Consider the following 20,165-nt stretch of genomic DNA (forward strand, 5'->3'; position numbering starts at 1 on the left):
AAGAACTCAAGGAAGCAGAGCCAAAAGAAACTACTGACCTGGGTAGACATCAAATGAGAGCAAGTTGAGCTATCGCGAGACCAACGTCCTGACGATTCGCGAGACCCAGAAAGTAGTTACTGCGCATGTGTCGCCAATACGGCCCCTCCCGCAGTGACTACCGGGAGAGGGCAGAAGACCCGGAAGTAAACATTGTTCGTCTGGCTTAGTTTCTGTCCGGTGTTTGGGAGGTCAGCGGCGGTGAAGTTGGTGAGAAACTATTCTGAGGATTTAAACGGCTGGGTGGGAGTGAGTGAAGCTAGAGAATCTCAAAAAGTGAGCGGAGGATTGGAACCCTTTGATATATCCTCACCTGGTTGATGAACGCCACGTTGAGAAGGGACTGGTGATCGAGAAGGAACCCGCCGTCCTAGGCCTCAGATTTGGTGTTTGTGCCCAAACTAGGATTGGCCTTCCGTAGTTTTTAGATTTAGAAATCAAAAGTGTCATTGGAGGAGCCACACTGTCCGGTATAATAGCTAGTTGCTACTTGTGACTATTGAGCGCTTGAATTATTGCTAGTTGAATAAGGGTAAAATTTATATTCAGGTTTTTAATGAAGTTTATATATGGATTACTTATTGAAATGATAGTATGCTGGCTTTACTAGGTTAAATAATATAGTAAAAATAATGTGATCTATTTTTACTTTCTTCAGATCACTCCTGGAACACTAAAATGATTTATAGGGCTGGCATAGTTCCAGGGGGAGCGTGGAGGTGGGGGGAGACCGATCGTATTTGTGTTTTGAAGAAAAAACAGTGCAGTGCCAAAGATTAGAATCAGAAAGTCAGTAGGAAAAGACGATAACTTACACTAACATAATAGCTTTGAGAATAGAGGAGATGGATTTGAATGATATTCAGAAGGTGAAAGTAACACTTCTTAGTGACAAGATGTGGGAATGAAGGATGTGGTCTTTTATTAAAATGACTTTCATTAAAAGAGGAAGCAGTAGAAGGAGACATGGAGAGGACTATGTGTTTGAAATAAGATTTGTGGAGTTCAGTATTTCAGAAACCTCTAAGAGGAGAAGCTGTCAAGTTAGCAATTGGAATATAGGTATATGAAGCTGAGATCCAAAGTCTGGATTAGGGAAATATATTGTAGCTATTGAAATCTTGGAAACAGATGTACTTTTGTTAAGATGTACTTTTGATGGTTTTGCTGATGAACTCATGACGACTTCGGGTTTTTTTAAGATTTATTTATATTTTTATAATAGTTTATCTTTGCATCATTTTGTGCCTTTTTCCATCACAGTTGTAATCCCCATGAGTTTCCCATTAGCAAATCACCCGTGTGCCGTCACTATAGTCCAGTGCACTATCTCTGCCCCCATTTTTTATCCCATTCCCCACTCCACCCCTGTAAAATGTCTCTGGTTTATAGTTGTTCGTTATTATTATTATTTTTTTTTTCACGCTGGTCCTTTATGCTCCTGCTATGAGTGAAACCACCCGGTATTTTTCCTTTTCTTTCTGGCTTGTTTATTTCACTAATAAACATGACCCTTCCAGCTCCATCCATGTTGCTGCAAAAGGCATGTTTATCTTTCTTGTTTGCTGAGTTATATTCCATTGTGTATATGTAACACATCTTTTTAATCCAGTAATCTACTTTTGGGCATTTGGGTTGATTCCATGTCTTTCCTATTGTAAATAAAGCAGCAATCAACATGGGGGTACAGGTGTCTTTTTGAATCACTGTTTTTGTGTCTTTTGGATAGATACCTAGGAGTGGGATTGCTGGGCATAAGGAATTTATTTTTACCAATATGTATTACTTTTTCATAGAGTAGGAAGATATCTAACCATGGCAGCTGCTGCTGTAGATGCAGTTAATGCTGCTCCCCTGTCGGGGTCCAAAGAAATGAGTTTAGAGGAACCAAAGAAGATGACTAGAGAGGACTGGAGAAAGAAGAAGGAACTAGAAGAACAGCGAAAACTGGGCAATGCTCCTGCTGAAGTTGATGAAGAAGGAAAGTAAGTACTTTCATTTTTTTCTTGACCCATTCTTAAAATTCAAATTCACAGCTGCTTTGTTTATTCATTTCTCATTCTTTGTTTAGACTGGAAGCTGTCTTTACCATTTATATCATTGCTGTTTTCATTCTTTATCAAAGTCATGTGTAAAGTTTAGTAATAAATATTGAAGAACCTATATTGAATAGCAATCAGACATCTCCCACTCCCTGTCCCACTCTAGTTTGAATTTTTTTGGTTGATACATATCTATATGTCTTAACTTTTATACCTACACCATTATTTTAATCACCTCCACACAGTAGAAGCTAATGTTTTGCTCTTATAGCTTTATCTCACTAACATAAACATCCTTGTCTTCCTTCACCTCTCTTCTTCCTTGAGTTATATTATTATTCTTTCTTTGTTGCAAAATTTTTCACTTTATTATCAATTTGCTTTTTACTGTTTAAATACATCAAGCATGTCGTCTCTCCCACTGTGCTGTCTCTGTTCAATGTGGGCTATCTTTGTGATTATATTAGAATTACATTCAAACTTTATTCTTAATTTTTTTTTTTAATTTTACAGAGACATAAACCCTCATATTCCCCAGTATATTTCTTCAGTGCCGTGGTATATTGATCCATCAAAAAGACCTACTTTAAAGCACCAAAGACCACAACCAGAGAAACAAAAGCAGTATAGCTCCTCTGGAGAATGGTACAAGAGAGGTGTAAAAGAGGTATGTAAGCAGCCTGTAAGGAATTGAGACAGTCACTGTAGGTAGAAAGAGTAATTTTATGTTAAGAACTTGTTTCAAGAACCTTTAATAAGCTGGTATATAAAGAAAAGCATTATATAACCTTTCATCTGCTTCTAAAATGCAAATTTTAGTTTATTTTTTTTTTATTTTGCAGAAGTCATTAAACCATTTATAATGTGTAGAGACTGATTTTCCTCTGAATTAATAATTCAGTCCAATAGTAGAATATATGCCAATGAGAGCAAAGTCTGTTGCCTTTTTTTTTATTTTAAAGATTTCGTTTTTATTTATGCATACAAGAACTGGGATGTGGGCTAGAGATGTGGGGAGGGAGCGAGAGGATTCACCAGAGACAGCGTAGGGGGCAGAACAGGTGGATCTATTGAAATACACTGCTGGGGGAGCAGTGACTGAGACAGGAGAGGGCTGCTGTGCTGTGTAGGTTAACTCCCTGGCTGGGGCTTGAACTCTTGGCCATAGAAACTTTAACCGTGCACAATCAGGGAGTCCCTTTTTGTCTTTTTTTTTTTTAGAAGTATATTTATTTTTTAACCACACGTGTGTATCTTCCCATTGTCTCGTAATGTGTTAGTGTATTTAATACTACACTAAACAATAATAATAATGCTACCCTATAAGAAAACCCTGATACAGTTACCAAATTCAGGAAATTTAATATCGATTCCTTACTTTCATCTGTTGTCCACGTACAGCTTTATCATTTGTCCCGATACTTTTTTTTTTTTTAAGATTTATTTATTCATGCATACAGAACTAGGGTACAGGCCAGAGGTGCGGAGGGTGAGAGGATTCACCAGGGACAGAGTGGGGAGCAGAACAGGCAGATCAACGAAGTACACTGCTGAGGGGAGCAGTGGGTGGATCAGGAGAGGTCTGCTGCACCATGTGGGTCACCTCTGGGATGGGGATTGAACTCGTGCTAGAGTGGCTTTAGCTTCTTAGTGCTGCGCTTTAACTCACTGAGCCACCAGGGACGGCCCATGTCCCAATACTTTTACAGTCCTGAGAAGCTAGTCTAGGTTCATATCATCCATATAGTTGTTGTGTCTTTTTTATTTCCTTCCATTTAGAACAGCATTGGAACTACCTGTTCTGTAAAGACTGGTGGAGTCCACCTGTGAAACTCAACCACTGACTGCATTCTCTGTGGGACAGCCCTTTGATGAATTTCTTTGTGGAAATTACCCAAAGTCTCATTATTTTACTTGGTTGGGTTAGCTAGTGTTTGTCTCTTTTGTTAATATTGCCTAAGCAGGACTTCATTTATTTAATGTACTTTTATTTAGAGTCCTTTTATTGTCTTCCTTATACCTGCTAGTAAATCTTTTGTTCTTTTCCTGGCTTCTGGAAGTTATTTCTAACTTATTTAGATACATAAAACATTTTCTTTATTTTTACTTATGTCCATTTCTAGAATTCCATAACTACTAAATACCGCAAAGGAGCATGTGAAAATTGCGGTGCCATGACACACAAAAAGAAAGACTGCTTTGAGGTAACTCCTGCTTTGAAAATTTTAAAAACTGTTGTCAGAGACCTTATCAGAGAGTTTAATCTCTTTTACTAAAACTTGCTAAATTTTGGTACCAGTTAAATAAAAATTAATTTGAGTGAAATTAGTGTAGCCCATCAAAATGTTTTCCTGAGTGACTTCATTTTCAGTAGACTTAACAGTCCCACATTATGTTCATGATCACTCTTTAAAGGTTCTAGGAAAATGTCCTCTGGGATACAAGTACTTAGGAAAGATTTAATCTTATTCTATTTTTCAGAGACCTAGACGAGTGGGAGCAAAATTTACAGGTACTAATATAGCTCCAGATGAACATGTCCAGCCTCAACTGATGTTTGACTATGATGGGAAGAGGGATCGGTGGAATGGCTACAATCCAGAAGAACACATGAAAATTGTAGAAGAGTATGCCAAAGTGGATCTGGTCAGCAAAAATCTCCTGCTTTCCCCTACTATCCTTAAAGAATGTACAGTTGAGAAGTTGAGAGTCTTTGAGTAATATAAAATTGTTGGCTTTTTTTTGTAATTATCATGGTAGTAAGGCTAATGGGATAGTGTGCTATCCCTGCTTGGTAGCATTTTCTTCTTACTTGATTCTTATATTGCCCTTTGCTCCCTGACTTAGGTTGCAAAAGACACTGAAGGCATGAGAAGGGAATAGTATTCATAATTTTTAGCTTTTTGAGGATTTGAACTCAACCCTCAATTGTGTCTTGTTCATGGGCCTATTTTATACTCACCTCACATAGTATTTGAGGAGTGGTAGAAAGAAAATAGGATAACTTGTTTCAGAAAATTGCATTTTATTTCTACCTCACCTGTTCATCTCTATTCCTTAAGAACTCTAATCACATTGTCTTTTTAAGGCAGCATTTAAAAATCATGGTTTTTCATGTAAAAACCTGAATTTCATCTTTTCTTGAGCAATGAAATATATTAATCCTGGGTTTGTGGGGCAAGAATCAGTCATCGGAGCCCATTCCACTTTTGGGTGAAGGCTTGTGCTGCATTTCACCACTGGTGCTTTCTGGCTCTCAAGCAATTAGAAATCACAAAGATAGGACTTTTGTCCATTGACCTTTCTCTGAAAACTATAAACCAACTCATTTTAAATATATAAAAATTAAATGTTCACTTGAGTGTTAAATGTAAATTTCAAATGTTTCTTTTTTATTAGGCAAAGCGAACACTGAAGGCCCAGAAACTCCAAGAAGAATTAGCCTCAGGAAAATTAGTGGAACAAGCTGTAAGTAATAAAAATGATCACACACACACAAAAAAACTAATATTAAAAAACCCAACATACACAAATAGTTTCATTGCAGCACTCTTTACACTAGCAAAAAATTTAAATAGCATAAATGTCCAGGAATAGTAAGCTATCCTGTGTGATGATAGGTGGAGTAAGCTATTCTGTGTAATGATAGAAGATCGCATAGCTCTTAAAGTGATTTTAATAAAGACATTCTCACCAAACTGGATAATACTTAAAAATTTTTTCATGTCATTACAGTATAATCTGATGACATAGGGAGACCCCAGCACCAGTTCTCATTTAATATAAATTAATGAATTTTTCTTTTCATGCTACATTTTTAGTATTTCCTACTTTTCCATTATAAATATGTAGTTATTTTATAACTGGCAAAAAATATATATACTTAAAAAGATGTATGGCAGCCAGTTTTCATTTTTTTAAGTCATGTCAACTTAATAATAAAAGTATGTTATGCTTATTAGAATTATGAAATTACTGTTATTAATTTGCCTTTTTGACAAATTCATGTCACAAATCATAAACATTTGGAGTTTTCTAGCTTAAATTCCTGAAGAGTCACCCTTAGCAACCATGAATGACACGGCAAACACAACAGTATACATAGGGGAATAGATTTTGCCCATTTGAATATTAAGATTACCTATAATAGAGCAGTCTCCACTCTGGAGATGTCACTATCTAGATAGTAATATAAATGTCCTTTGTTACACTGGGAAATTTCAAGAAAATTACTTTTTAAAAAACATTTCTGGTTTTCAGAGCAACAATCAGCAAAAAATACAATTAGAAAATTATTAAGAAGATAATATCTCCTGATTTAAGGTTGAATATGTGAAAGTAGGCCTTTCTGGGTCCTCCCTCCCTCCACCCATATATTTTTATATAATTATAATGCATGTCTTTTAAATGGATTCATCTTTACATGTTCATTTATCACCTGAGTTTTCAGTTTCAATATAAAGTACAATGAGGACTTGTTTTCTGTGTCATTGAATGTAGGCCTATTTGTATAAATTCACATGATTCAAAAATCAAAACAATTTAAGAAAGGTATGCAGACGAGAAGTTCTCCCACCTTTCTCTCCATTCACCCTATCTCTTACCTGCCATGAAACCTATTGTTTTTCTTGTGAATCCTTTTAGATTCTTGTGAAATACAAACATACAAATGTATAATTCCCACCTTTTCCTTCTCTTTAACAAAGAAGTAGCAAATAATACTTTTCTGCATCTTAGTATCATTTTGGGTGGTTGTTTGGTGTTGCTGAGTATAGTGATTTGTACAGTCTGTTATTACTTTAATTTTTCCTAATTTTTGGATATATGAAGATTGCACAAATGTTTGCTGTTATTGTCAACATAGATATTTTCTCAGACACGTTCCCATATCCCCTCATTAATGCTATCCTTTTTAACCTTTGAAATCTTTTTAAAGGGACATGATGAAGTCCTGACCCCTTTGCTCTAGGTGTTTGTAAAGATTATCCTGACAATGTTTTATGAAGAAAGAAAGACTTCATGACAGGGATTTCAGTCTTTCAGCACAGTGGGGTGTCACCTGTATAGATTTCTTCACTGGCCAAATGTTACAAAGGCTGTTTTAGATTTAAGTATACTTCTTATACGATCCTGGTAACATTTTCTTTTTGGACTTCATAAAGCGCTAGTTAGGTGTATTGAAAATGGAAGGCCTAAAGAAGAACATGCATAAATGCATTTTTATTGGGTGCATTAGTCAACGTAATCTTCTTCCTTTTGTGAGAGTATAATTCACTATGAAGGAAAACTCTAGACATTTCCTAACTTTGTAGACAGCCTAATTAACTATTTACAATGACATGCTTGAACTCAGTGTTTAAATGTTTGTTACAAGTGAGAAATGTGGTTTTGTTCAGTTAGATTTAAGTTTTATTATCTTGACATGTTTTTAAAGTGGGAAGTAATGAGTTGACTCCATGGGATAAAATTATAAGTTCTTTGCCTTTTTTCATAATGTAGAATTCTCCAAAACACCAGTGGGGAGAAGAGGAACCAAATTCTCAAGCGGTAATAATATTTGCCCTATTTTTCTATTTCTGGTAGCCAATAAGTATTATCAATAGCATAATTAACAATAATGCTAACAGTAATAACTTTAAAGAATACAGATAAGTAAGGGTTAGTTAAAGGAATGGGCAACAAGAAGTAGAAGTTGCTTGTTCTTTTTTTTCTTATAATTTTTCCCCCTTTTTGATTTGCTTTCAGGAAAAAGATCATAATAGTGAAGATGAGGATGAAGATAAATATGCAGATGATATTGACATGCCTGGCCAGAACTTTGACTCTAAGAGACGAATTACTGTCCGGAATCTCAGAATTCGAGAAGACATTGCAAAAGTAAGTCTTGCCAATTTAATATACATAGTTGAAAAATATTTTTCTTCCCACCCCAAATTTTGTCTACTCCTCTGGTATCTGGGCAGGACATAGTGGATAATGTAGTCAGGCTTTCAGCCATACAGTATGATTCTGTTTTTTACTCTTCATTTGTACCCCATATATGTTCCCATACAAAGAATAGGTCATGCTAGTCTACTGAAATCTTTTTTAATGGAAGTAAACATTCATGCCATCTTAAAACGTTTTTCCCTTCTAGTATTTGCGGAACTTAGATCCAAATTCTGCTTATTATGATCCCAAAACAAGAGCGATGAGAGAGAATCCCTATGCCAATGCAGGAAAGAATCCAGATGAGTAAGTATCAAGTTACAGATTTCATGGTTGTGGAGAGGAACTTCTATTCATAAAATGAATGTGAACTAAAATGAACATCTGTTACTGGATCAGAAAAGAATAAACTTAAATCGATCTCTGAAACAATTTTTTTTTTTTATTTGTTTAGAGTGAGCTATGCAGGAGATAACTTTGTTCGGTACACTGGTGATACCATCTCAATGGCTCAGACACAGTGTAAGTGTTTGCCCTTGTCACACATTGCATGTCAGCTTACGAGAAATTTGGGGACATTTTTTTAAAGCTTATTTTTAAGACGCATACACTAAACATAGCTAAAAACTCATTAAATGTTTTTAATTACTCTAGTGTTTGCTTGGGAAGCCTATGACAAGGGATCTGAAGTGCATCTGCAGGCGGATCCCACAAAATTAGAGCTGTTGTATAAGTCCTTCAAAGTCAAAAAAGAAGACTTCAAAGAACAGCAGAAGGAGAGCATCCTAGAAAAGGTAATTTGGCCAGGATGCTAAGGAAAATCATTCCTTAAAGAGAAGTTTACCAGTTAATAAGCATTCATTTTACATTTGAAATGCAGTACACAGAGTCCTTATTAACCCATCAAGAGCGGTCCTTTCCTGCCATTGACTTATTCATTTGGAATACAATTTCAGTTTCAATTAGCTTTGAGCAACAAACCACCACAAAACTTAGTTGCTTGTAGTAAGCATGTTATTGGGGCATCATAAAAGTCATGATGTATTTTTTTCTGTTTTTCTTACAAAAACATGTCATACTTTGCTGACAACCCAGTATTTTTTAGAATTTTGCTTGTCAGCGGGGTCCCCAGATCTGAGTCTGTCCTCCCAGTCTGGCTGATGGAGGATGGCTTTGTTCTGCTCTCCGGCAGGTAGCAGCCCTCTGTGCTGAAAGGGACCACTTGAAACATCTCATCTCTCCCCTTGGGCTTTCTTCCCCTGGTACAAGTACAGCTTCATTGCTGGCATTTTCAGGAGGCCAGAGGCTAGCAACCAAAGTCTGCCCATGTGCACAGTTGCGTTTTAGGCTTTCACTTGCATTTTATCTGTCAGTTTCATATAAATTGGAACAAACAATATGGTCATACTTAGATTCAAGGGATGGAGAAACAGGCCATCTCCTGAGGGGAGAAGCATATAAGAATAAGAGGAATTTGTGGCTATTTTATAGTCTATCACACTCTACAGTTGAATAGCAACTGAGATATCTTTTTTTGCTTATAGATTTTAAAGATTTGGTGGCCCCTTTTTCACTAGTAGATTGTGTAACAAAGCCCATTAAAAATACTTTAATTTTTCTGATTGTACGTTAATTCTTTGGTAGAGATTTGAATGCAAATCCTTGTAAAATACATTTAATGAGGTTCAATGTCCTTTCAGTATGGTGGTCAAGAACACCTGGATGCCCCTCCTGCTGAATTGCTTTTAGCTCAGACAGAAGACTATGTGGAGTACTCACGACATGGGACAGTCATCAAAGGGCAGGAGCGGGCTGTCGCGTGCTCCAAGTACGAGGAGGACGTAAAGATCCACAACCATACGGTCAGTTGAGCCATTTGGTGTCCTTGTTGGCATTTTGCTTTAGTCTGTACTTTATTATTGCTTCACTAGCAAACTTTTTTTTTAATGTTGTTTTATATATTTTTCCAAAATAGAAGAAAATGTGAAAGAATACTACTATGTCCACCCATCCACCCAGCCATCTAGATTCAAATTTTTTTCACATTATTATATGCACTTATCAAGGCTTGTGTGCACATACACATGCTGATAAGTGTGCGTGTGTTTTAGGTGTATCTATTTTTTGTTTGAAACATTGGAAATAACAGATATTTCAGCCATTCTATGTCATGTATCTCCCAAAATCAAGGATATTCTTTTACATATCTGTGTTACCATCACTCAATGCAAAAATAAAAAAGAAATTGACATTGACACCTAAATATCACTTAATCTGTAGTGTTTCATCACATTTTCCAAAATATACCCCAAACTTTAAATTGGAATGTTTGGTTTTGAGTCACATCCATTGAAGTTTATTTTGCGGGTGACTAGTTGCATGTGTTTTTTCACCAGCATATTCTGCCCTTTTATGACAATGACTCTCAAGCTCAGGACCAGTTGTCTTATACATGGTCTCTTTCTGAATTTGACTGGTTCATAATGATGGCATATAATTTATCCTCTATCTCCTGTACTTCCTGTAAACAGGAATTTGGATCTAAAGGCTTGATTGGGTGTAAGTCAGCTACTTTGACAAGAACACTTCATGGGGGTTGCTAGTGTACTTCATTTGCAGCACCTTGTAAAACATACAGTGTCACTGCACACTCCAGAAGTTCCCAGGTCACAGTTGTCTGGAAGTGTGAAGTGAGCCAGGCCAGTCGCACATACTAGTGGACACAACCCTTGTTTGGTAGGGGCATCCACTGCTCAGCAATAACCAGCCCTCGCAAGTGGAATGTAGTCCCAGCTTTTCCCAGACCTTGCTTTTCAAGAGAAGCCAGATGTCTTTTTTTAAAAGCAGTGTTAAGATTTGGGGAATAAAATACAGACTATTGTAACTGTAATGCCTGCTTCTCGCTCTTGAAATCAGGTCATCTTCCCCTGTTAACCAGCCTTGGAATCGTCCCAAATTGCTTTTAAAATTACTATTTTATATACTTTTACAGTATATAAAATACAGTATATGAATTACCCTGGTTTATGATCCCTTTTTAAGTAACATCTCTCTCTTTGTCTAGCATATCTGGGGATCTTACTGGAAAGAAGGCCGATGGGGATACAAATGCTGTCACTCTTTTTTCAAATATTCCTATTGCACTGGAGAAGCTGGGAAGGAGATTTCTGTAAGTAATTGTCATCTAATTCTTACAGATCTACAACAGTCAGTGTTCTTAAGTCAAAATCTGTGTGTTTCAGATATTCTCAGGTTTCAAATTTTAGCTTTTCCTTAGATAACACAAATCATATTATTCCTTCCTCCACCCCCCCTACAGAATACAGAGGAATGTCTTATAAATGAAGTAACTGGAGAAGAATCTGTGAAAAAACCTCAAACCCTAATGGAGGTAAGTATGTAGTCATTTGCTGAAATTTTTAAGTCCTGAGGGAGGGTTTTAAAACTTGCACTAGAGCTTTGTTTTCACAGTAACAGTAAATGTCAATCCTCCTCCTTAGATACATCAAGAAAAGTTAAAAGAAGAGAAAAAGAAGAAAAAGAAGAAGAAGAAGAAGCATCGTAAGAGCAGTTCAGATAGTGACGATGAAGAAAAGAAACAAGAAAAATTGAAAAAGGTACTATGTGGCATCTAATAAAAAGAACAACAGTATTCTTTATCTGAAGGGACCTTAGGAAATGATCTAGTTTTGTTTCCAAGTGTGTACTATAAGAATGAAGAAAATGAGCCCAGTATCTGAGTGATTTACTCCAGTGACCCTGTACAAGGTCTAGGATGTGAATGGAGATTTTTCAACTGTCTCTGTATTGCTGCTTATTAACTATGAATGCACAGAAAGAATGTATTTGGTAAAGCTGCTATTTTAGAGCTACTGACATGTGACCCAGAAAGAATACTCTTCTAGCTCTATAACTTGTAAGTTTTAGCTAGTCCTTTGGAAAAGTCACAGCTGTGGTCTAATAGAAACATCAGTTGTGCACTTCTGTCAGGAAAATGAAGATTATTTTTTAAAAATTTATTACTTAAAATTTTCTAACTAAAAATGTGATATGAACCAAATAGTGACTAGTTGTACTTAAAAGTGGAAGAGCAACTGCCAAGCTCTTTCAGGAAATGTAGGTTTTTGGTGTAGCATTTATGTGCAGGGCAGCCACTTGTATTCAGTAGAGATCTGCTGTCAGGCTGTGGCACTCACGTCTCCTCCTCACTGCAGGCCCTGAACGCAGAAGAGGCCCGCCTTCTTCATGTCAAGGAGATTATGCAGATTGATGAGAGGAAGCGGCCTTATAACAGCATATATGAAACACGGGAACCTACTGAAGAGGAGATGGAGGCCTATAGAATGAAACGTCAAAGGCCTGATGATCCCATGGCCTCCTTCCTTGGACAGTAGTGGCTATTCTAGATGGTCACCCAGGCAGACACAGCCAACAGACTCTTCAGCTTCTTTCTTTTGAAGACTGTCATCAGAAAAATCCTTATCTATACTTCATGCTACCTGACTTTAATAAAGCTTCCAGAAGTCTCATGGTAAATTTATTCCTCAACACTTGAAGAAACAAGGAAAACAAAGAGGAGGAGATATATTAAGTTCAGGTTAAGAATTCCTTTCCAATTTTCCATTAGTGTTATGCAATGATGGTTGGGCTCTATATCTGCCAAGAATATCTTCTCTATTTTTAAGTCTTAAATTTCATTTCCTCTATTTTTATGGTCCTTTGTCTAGGTTTGCCACATGTTTGAAGGCTGATTACTCTTTCTCAAACCAAGAATTTTTTTTTTTTACTAGTCACTATAAGTGTAGCTATTTGATAATCATCTGTTTCTATTCTCTAAGGATTTCCTGACCTAAAGGTAGAAAAATATTCTGCGTTGGGCTTTGGGTTACTAAAAAGAAAATTAAGAACATATGTGACTAGCTTTATCCTGCATGTCCACCTATGTATCAATAATTTTGGTTTTCCCTTGGTTATAAAATTTTGGTTTTATTTTTTTTCCTTGTACCTTACAGCCAGAGTTGTATTAGCCTTTGAATGGAAAAATATCCTGTCATCCTGGAGTCCGTGTTGACATATTAGTGCGAGATCTTTGTACGTGAGCCTTTAAACACAGAAAACCTTTTATGATAGAGAGTATCATTGTAATACTATTTGTTATTATTGATTGAGTTTACTTAACAATCATGAATTTTAAATCTTGGAATGCCCATTCTACCTAATCTTTCAAGACTGTGTTTATAAAATTCACAAAAAGCGAAACCTGATGTTGAAAGTTTCTTCAAAGAATTGTAACACTAGGTAGTAGGGCTGTTAGTAACTGAGGTTGTCATGATTCTCAGACCTCTCTACTAGGAACTTTGTTAAGATAATACTAACAGCAAGAGTGGTGGAGTTCGTGCATTAGTGAAGCCTGCAGTGAGTACAGTGAACAGCACTCTGACCTTAACTGAGCTGGGAAGAGTCACCAGCATACTGCAGTAAATTAGCACCTCAGAGATGGTGCTGATTAGGAGTAACTGGGTTAAGCTCTCAAGTACTAGGGATATTCAAGCATCTAGTCAGTCTGCTGTAAAACAGAAACAGCAATGTAAATAGATCTAATTCTTAGCCACTTTAAGAATGTGAAAATTTTGTTTCCAAATTCTTGAGAGAGGATAATTCAACAAAGTCTTCCATTGGTGTCTGTTTTTTATTTTATTTATCTTTTGTTAATAAAGATATAATGGAGACTATTTACCAATGAGTTTTTGTAACATTACAAATTGTTTTGAAGGGCTGGCAAGAAGGAAACCCTAGGTTAGCTTATGAGTTTGACTTAGGGAATTTCAAGATTCTTTAACTCAAAAAAGATGTGTCACCTAACTCTTGGGGCCTCAGTTCCCTCTTCCATGGAATATAACACCTGAAAGTTTGCCCTAATCCAGTTTCACTTTGGAGAAAAGGTAATGAATGCCTAGAGCACTATTCAAAATAGGAGTTTTGTTTTCATCGCAATGTGTAGCAGTCTTTACGAGATGAAACTATGCAATAGTTTTCCTGTTAACTACTCCAAAGAGGCCTTTTCAAGTAAGCAAATGGGTATATATGGAAGCTGTCCCAGTTTTAACACTTGGTCTTGATTCTTTGATATAAACTCACTCACTTTTGCTTGCCTCAGTTGATTTAGGTTAACACAACTGAGTGCCTGAAAGTTTTATTTGGAAATATAATGAGCTTCCTTCTCCTCATCCATTCCACATGGTAAGTGGTCACTATGGAGACTTGATCTTGAAGTTGAAGGCCCAGCGCAATATAAACTTTTATTTCCAATGGTCTGAAAAGTTAAAAAGTAGAACTGTGCGCACTTTATAGTATCTTCCATGCCTGAGATTCCATGATTCTGGCAGACACGATAGAACTCAGGCTCCACGGACATCTCTCACCCCAGAGCCCACACGTGGGAAAGCCAGCGCGCACGCGCCATCCTCTAGCCGCCCGGGCCGGCGGTGTGCTATTGCGGCTGCGTAGCCAAGCGCCTGGCCTCCACTCCTGGCGGGAAGCCGCCCGAAGAACCCGGATGGAAGCCCGACGCTGCCAGGGCGGAGGGGTGGGAGGCCGCCCGGAGACCCGGATGGAAACCTGGTGCGGATGGGGTGGAGGGCGCGGCGGGCGATCGCGTCTCTCTGCTCGGGGTTCCGACCCGAAGCACCCACGCCCCAAACTGGGCAGCAGGCTGAGCGGAGTGCAGAACTGGCCGTGACCTGCTCTGCCCCGGACCTAGCGGAGCCCCAGCCGCCCGCACCCGCTTACGCTCGGGCCACCGCACTGCGCGTGCGCCCTGCGCTGCCGCCCGAAGGTAGGTACAGGGCATCCCGCCGCCGCTGGCGGGGCCGGAGGGGTTCCCTGGGAGTGACCTAGCCGCGGTCGCCAGCAGCTCCTCGGCGCCCTAGGCCACGCGACCCCGCCCCCTCCGCCCGGCTCGGCTTCCCGCTGTGCCAGGATTGTGGGTCCTCCTCCTCCTCGACCCGCCCCTGTCGCGGGCGGCGCTGGTGAAGAAACCTGGAGTCAAGGCAGGTGCAGGTTATAGCTGCTCTCTGCTGATGTCTCAGCTGAATGGTTTTCGCATTCCGCACAAACTATGGTTCCGTGAATGGCCACTTTTAACTGCTTTTACTTTTTTATTGGTGACACTTTTCCATATCTGCTCTTCTGCTTCATCCATTTGCATAGGCATCCCAGTCTCTTGAGGTAGAGCTTTCATTTTGCATCTAATGTTAGCGCTTCAAAAACGCAAGTCATTCTGAAAACAAAGCAGATCTATTAAAGTCATGCTTTGTGTTTATTTTACTGTTTATGATGGCACATTGCAGCATACATAAAAATAATGAGAATGGTGTTCTGCCTGTGTACCCATCTTCATCCATCTGCAAAGCAACCAGCTTAACACCCACCTTAGTACCTTACTTCCTATCTCCATCCAGTTCTGCCTGTGTCTGTGTGTGTGCATGTGTGTACACGTACATGTGTGCAGAACACAGGACTGCAAAGGAAATCTCTGACATCACTTAACTTGAAAATAATTACGCTGTATCTCCTATAGATGAAAACTAAAAAAAGCACAGTGACAGTACCATCGTCACACCCATTTAAACGAACACTGATTTCTTAATATTGATAATGCTTCTTTAACACTTACATATCTTATTTAGGATATTGTGATTGCTAAGTACCACAAAGGAGCAAGTGAAAGCTGTGAGGTTCTCAAACACAAGAAAGCCTCTTTGGTGGTAAGTTCATCTTTCAAGATCTTAGAAAATTTTTGCTACCTAGTTCCTCAAAATACACATAACAGAAAGATGAGCATTTTTTTATACTGATACCATAATTTATTTTGCAGTTTGCAGAGGTTCTAAACACTGCTGGCACTTGACAAAAGGCTTAAGCTCAACTCTTTCACCTTCAGGTCCCTTCCTCTCGTCATACATCTTCAGCCTTAAACAGACTCCTGTTGCAGGTCAACTTACTAGTTTCACTGAAGTACCGGACCTGTTTGAAATTCTTGCCCTAAGTTCAAATCAAAGCCACTCAAAGATCCATTCGTTTCATATCTGTTTATCCCCTAACTATGTAAAAGCACCAGCCAAGGTGTCAAGATCTGTCCTCCCATAGAGTAGCTAGTGTCACTGGTGTTTCATGACAGGTGTGTGTACATCCCTGCTGTAGATTGGAAGCAGGGGGTGGCAGTGAGATTCCCTTTCTGAAGATATAAAATGCACCAGGTTTATTTGGAACATACATCATTGAAAACAAATCGAACCATAAACATGGACTTAGGGGGTATTCACAACTTGCATAAGCCCAGATCTCCCTTCACAACTTGCTCATCAGTCACTTACTCTAGGACGTTCACTTTGAGTTGCCAGCTTTCAGTTGGGTGGACATTGTTTGCTCTGACAAACAGCTCGTGGCAGACTGTTTCTTAGTGTGTACATATGTGACAGGATGGCATGTGATGTGGCTTGACTTTAGCTAACCACTAATTTCTAATGCATGGATAATATTTTACTCCCAAAGCACAATTCTGCAGCATCATTGGAATACTACCTGAGCGTTTCTTTGTGCCATGTCGAAGAAGCGTAAATGGGACGATGACTATGTACGGTACTGGTTCACCTGTACGACAGAAGTCGATGGAACTCAGCGTCCGCAGTGTGTGTTGTGTAACTCCGTGTTTGCAAATGCTGATCTCAGACCATCAAAACTGTCAGACCATTTCAACAGACAGCATGGTGGTGTGGGTGGGCATGACCTCAACAGCCTGAAGCATATGCCAACCCCATCTGACCAAAGTGAAACCTTGAAAGCATTTGGAGTTGCCTCTCACGAGGATGCCTTATTACAGGCATCATATCAGTTTGCTTATTTATGTGCCAAAGAGAAGAATCCTCACACGATAGCTGAAAAATTAGTGAAACCATGTGCGTTGGAAATAGCACAGATAGTTTTGGGACCAGATGCACAAAAGAAGCTTCAGCAGGTGCCCTTATCAGATGATGTGATCCACTCCAGAATTGATGAAATGAGCCAGGATATCTTACAGCAAGTTCTAGAAGATATCAAAGCCAGCCCTCTCAAAGTGGGTATTCAGCTTGCTGAGACCACAGACATGGACGACTGCAGCCAGCTAATGGCCTTTGTGCGGTACATAAGAGAGAGAGAGATCATAGAAGAATTCCTATTCTGTGAACCTTTGCCATTAACAGTGAAAGGAATCGATGTGTTCCACCTCTTCAGAGATTTCTTTGTGAAACACAAGATAGCACTTGACGTCTGTGGCTCTGTGTGCACTGATGGGGCCTCATCCTTGCTAGGAGAAAATTCAGAGTTTGTTGCTCATGTGAAAAAAGAGGTTCCTCACATTGTGATTACACATTGTTTATTGAACCCTCATGAACTGGTCACAAAGACATTGCCTACAAAATTGAGGGATGCCCTGTTCACTGTGGTGAGGGTGGTCAATTTCATCAAAGGGCGGGCGCCCAATCATCGCCTGTTTCAGGCCTTTTTTGAAGAAATTGGAATCGAGTATAGTGTTCTCCTTTTCCACACGGAGAGGAGGTGGCTTTCCCGGGGCCAAATACTGACTCATATTTTTGAAATGTATGAAGAAATAAATCAATTTCTTCACCACCAAAGCAGCAATTTGGTTGATAGCTTTGAAAATAAAGAGTTTAAACTTCACCTAGCGTACCTTGCGGATTTGTTCAAACACCTCAATGAACTCAGTGCATCTATGCAAAGAACTGGCATGAACACAGTATCAGCCAGAGAGAAGCTGTCCGCTTTTGTTAGGAAGTTTTCATTCTGGCTAAAACGAATCGAGAAGAAAAACTTTACCAACTTTCCTTTTCTTGAAGAAATCATCGTCTCGGATCACGAGGCAGTCTGCATTGCCACGGAAATAACCCTGCATCTGCAGCAGCTGAGCAGCTTCTTCCATGGATATTTTTCCGTGGGAGAGCTGGATGAGGCAAGTAAATGGATACTGGATCCATTCCTGTTTAATCTGGATTTTGTTGATGATGGTTATTTCATGAAAACTGATCTCACTGAATTGCGAGCCAGTGGCCAAATCCTAATGGAATTTGAGACAATGAAGCTGGAGGATTTCTGGTGTGCTCAGTTTATGGTGTCTCCAAGCCTGGCAAAGACAGCTCTGGAAATCCTCATGCCATTTGCAACCACTTACCTTTGTGAATTGGGATTTTCATCCCTTTTACATTTTAAAACAAAATCTAGAAGCGGCTTTAATATGAGCGATGACATCCGTGTGGCTATTTCAAAAAAAGTTCCTCGTTTCTCAGATATCATTGAACAAAAGCTACAGCTACAGCAGAAGTCTCTGTGAGCTGATAGACTTTCTTAGTGTTTAATGGTTAATACATTGTTAATCCCATTGTGAAACGAAACTATCGTTTTGTCTCTTCTCTTTCCTATTTATGGTATGTTGAATCCTGTGTTGTAAAAATATAGCAGGTTAGCTTTTAATGTGGCATGCAAAGATATGTCTTGAGATATGTACAGATATAATAAGAAAGGTGAAGTACCCCAGTCTACTTGACACATAGGGTTTTTCTCATCCTAGGTATCTTTTAACCTGTCGGTACAATATGTAAAAGACACACCAGCACTAGAATGTGCAGGTTAATGGTGCAGTGGGCTAGGAATGGAGCCACAGAAAGGGCACCCAGAGGATGTAGATACTTTAAGAGTCAACACAAGGACAGACCCATCCTCCATTTCCCAGAAGCTGTTACGGAGTGATTAATGGAATCACAAGAGAACATGAAATGTTATGGTGGGAGAAGGGATGGCTCTATTGTATATAAGCCTTATTTTTAGGTGTATTCGTTGAAGTTTGTCTCACAATGTCCCTTCTTCCAGCTCCCGTGGTCTAAATACCAAAACATTAATAAATATCCTGACATCCTATCAGTCCTTCCTTGTCTTCTTTTAAATTACATCATCAAGGATGCTACAGAGTGGATCTCAAAGGTTTACCTTAGAAATTGACTTAGCAGGTCTGGGGTAAGACCACGGATTTCCAAACAGCTCCGTGGGCTCTTTGGTCCCTGGCCTTATCTTACTTTTCCTACACTATTTCTTTAACCCAGTTTCTTCACTTATATCACATAATTGTACTATGTGTACTTTTCTAAGATAGTTCAAAATTTTTGGATGGGCCAGAATTGACAGGAAATCATTGGAGTAATTCAGGGTCAACTAAACATTCCTCAAGGAAATATAAATTAATATATTTTTCCTGGGTGATAACTTAGCAAACTGTATTTGTAACTTAAATAAATTTTCAGCCTATCAAAGCTTGAATGTTTTATCAAAGCAGAATGTGGTCAAGGTTGGGGGAAGAAATGAGTCCTATAATGAAAAACTGTGATTCCCCTTCCTACCCAATTGGTAATTACCTTTTCTTTTTTGCAGTTAGAGCCAGGACTTTGTAGGTACATGCACTGACCTACCATCATTCTCTACAGTTAAAAAGTGACACCATGGCAGCTCCCCACAGCATGAAGCAATTCATCTCTGTGGTGGTTGAAAGGCAAGACTTACTTGTAGAAATACTACATTTCATAAAAACAACATAATTTCCACCCACACAGTGGTAGATTTGATAAAATGCATCATAAAGAAAAATCCAGAATACAAAGTACTTAGCAGTTGGATCATTAAGTCATTAGTTGACAGGCAAACCTCAGGGTGCAGCTTCATGTCAGCCAAAACCACAAACACCATGTACAACAAATGGGAACACAAACTACAACATGTTAACAGTTGAAAAATCATTCCTGTTTAACTTAGGGTTCTACCCACATCTCTAGGTCAATTTTGATTTATCAACTTTGAAAATGCTTTTATCAATATATATATATATAACAGGCTTTCTAATAATGATAATGATGAACAGCTATATACCAGAGACATTTTGTGGGGGTGTAGTGGGAAATGGGATCAAAAACCGTGGGGGGGGGGGAGGGAAATGCACTGGACTATGGTGATGGCACAGGATGATTTGGTGATGGGAAGCCCACAGGGATTACAACTGAGATGGAAAAATGCACAAAATGATGTAAAAATAAATGTGTGTGTGTATGTGTGTGT

At 38.7% G+C, this 20,165-nt stretch overlaps 2 protein-coding genes across 2 annotated transcripts; both read left to right on the top strand.

The window, feature by feature from the left end:
- Positions 1-161: 161 nt before the first annotated feature.
- On the top strand, positions 162-12,538 carry SLU7 (SLU7 splicing factor homolog (S. cerevisiae)). Its single transcript, XM_004689817.2, has 16 exons — positions 162-249; positions 1,836-2,024; positions 2,595-2,748; positions 4,205-4,285; positions 4,563-4,727; positions 5,481-5,549; positions 7,581-7,628; positions 7,827-7,958; positions 8,218-8,315; positions 8,464-8,531; positions 8,664-8,803; positions 9,710-9,871; positions 11,074-11,178; positions 11,329-11,400; positions 11,510-11,626; positions 12,224-12,538. The coding sequence occupies exons 2-16, from the start codon at positions 1,855-1,857 to the stop codon at positions 12,401-12,403; spliced, it is 1,761 nt and encodes a 586-aa protein (XP_004689874.1). The 5' UTR covers positions 162-249; positions 1,836-1,854; the 3' UTR covers positions 12,404-12,538.
- A 2,099-nt stretch (positions 12,539-14,637) lies between these two features.
- Positions 14,638-18,563, top strand: ZBED8 (zinc finger, BED-type containing 8). The gene is made up of 3 exons (XM_004689818.2): positions 14,638-14,844; positions 15,698-15,775; positions 16,563-18,563. The coding sequence occupies exon 3, from the start codon at positions 16,612-16,614 to the stop codon at positions 18,394-18,396; it is 1,785 nt and encodes a 594-aa protein (XP_004689875.1). The 5' UTR covers positions 14,638-14,844; positions 15,698-15,775; positions 16,563-16,611; the 3' UTR covers positions 18,397-18,563.
- The last annotated feature ends 1,602 nt before the right edge of the window (positions 18,564-20,165 follow it).

This window comes from Condylura cristata, unplaced genomic scaffold (assembly GCF_000260355.1).
Source record: "Condylura cristata isolate star-nosed mole 26May11 unplaced genomic scaffold, ConCri1.0 scaffold00026, whole genome shotgun sequence".
Classification (NCBI taxonomy): Eukaryota; Metazoa; Chordata; class Mammalia; order Eulipotyphla; family Talpidae; genus Condylura; species Condylura cristata.

What these genes read in the sequence shown, in the direction of transcription:
- SLU7 (XM_004689817.2), top strand. Translation starts at nt 1,855, where the DNA reads ATGGCAGCTGCTGCTGTAGATGCAGTTAATGCTGCTCCCCTGTCGGGG. An exon ending in AAAAGAAAGACTGCTTTGAG is followed by an intron (nt 4,286 to 4,562) that starts GTAACTCCTGCT and finishes TCTATTTTTCAG; the next exon opens with AGACCTAGACGAGTGGGAGC. An exon ending in AAGCTGGGAAGGAGATTTCT is followed by an intron (nt 11,179 to 11,328) that starts GTAAGTAATTGT and finishes CCCCCCCTACAG; the next exon opens with AATACAGAGGAATGTCTTAT.
- ZBED8 (XM_004689818.2), top strand. Translation starts at nt 16,612, where the DNA reads ATGTCGAAGAAGCGTAAATGGGACGATGACTATGTACGGTACTGGTTC.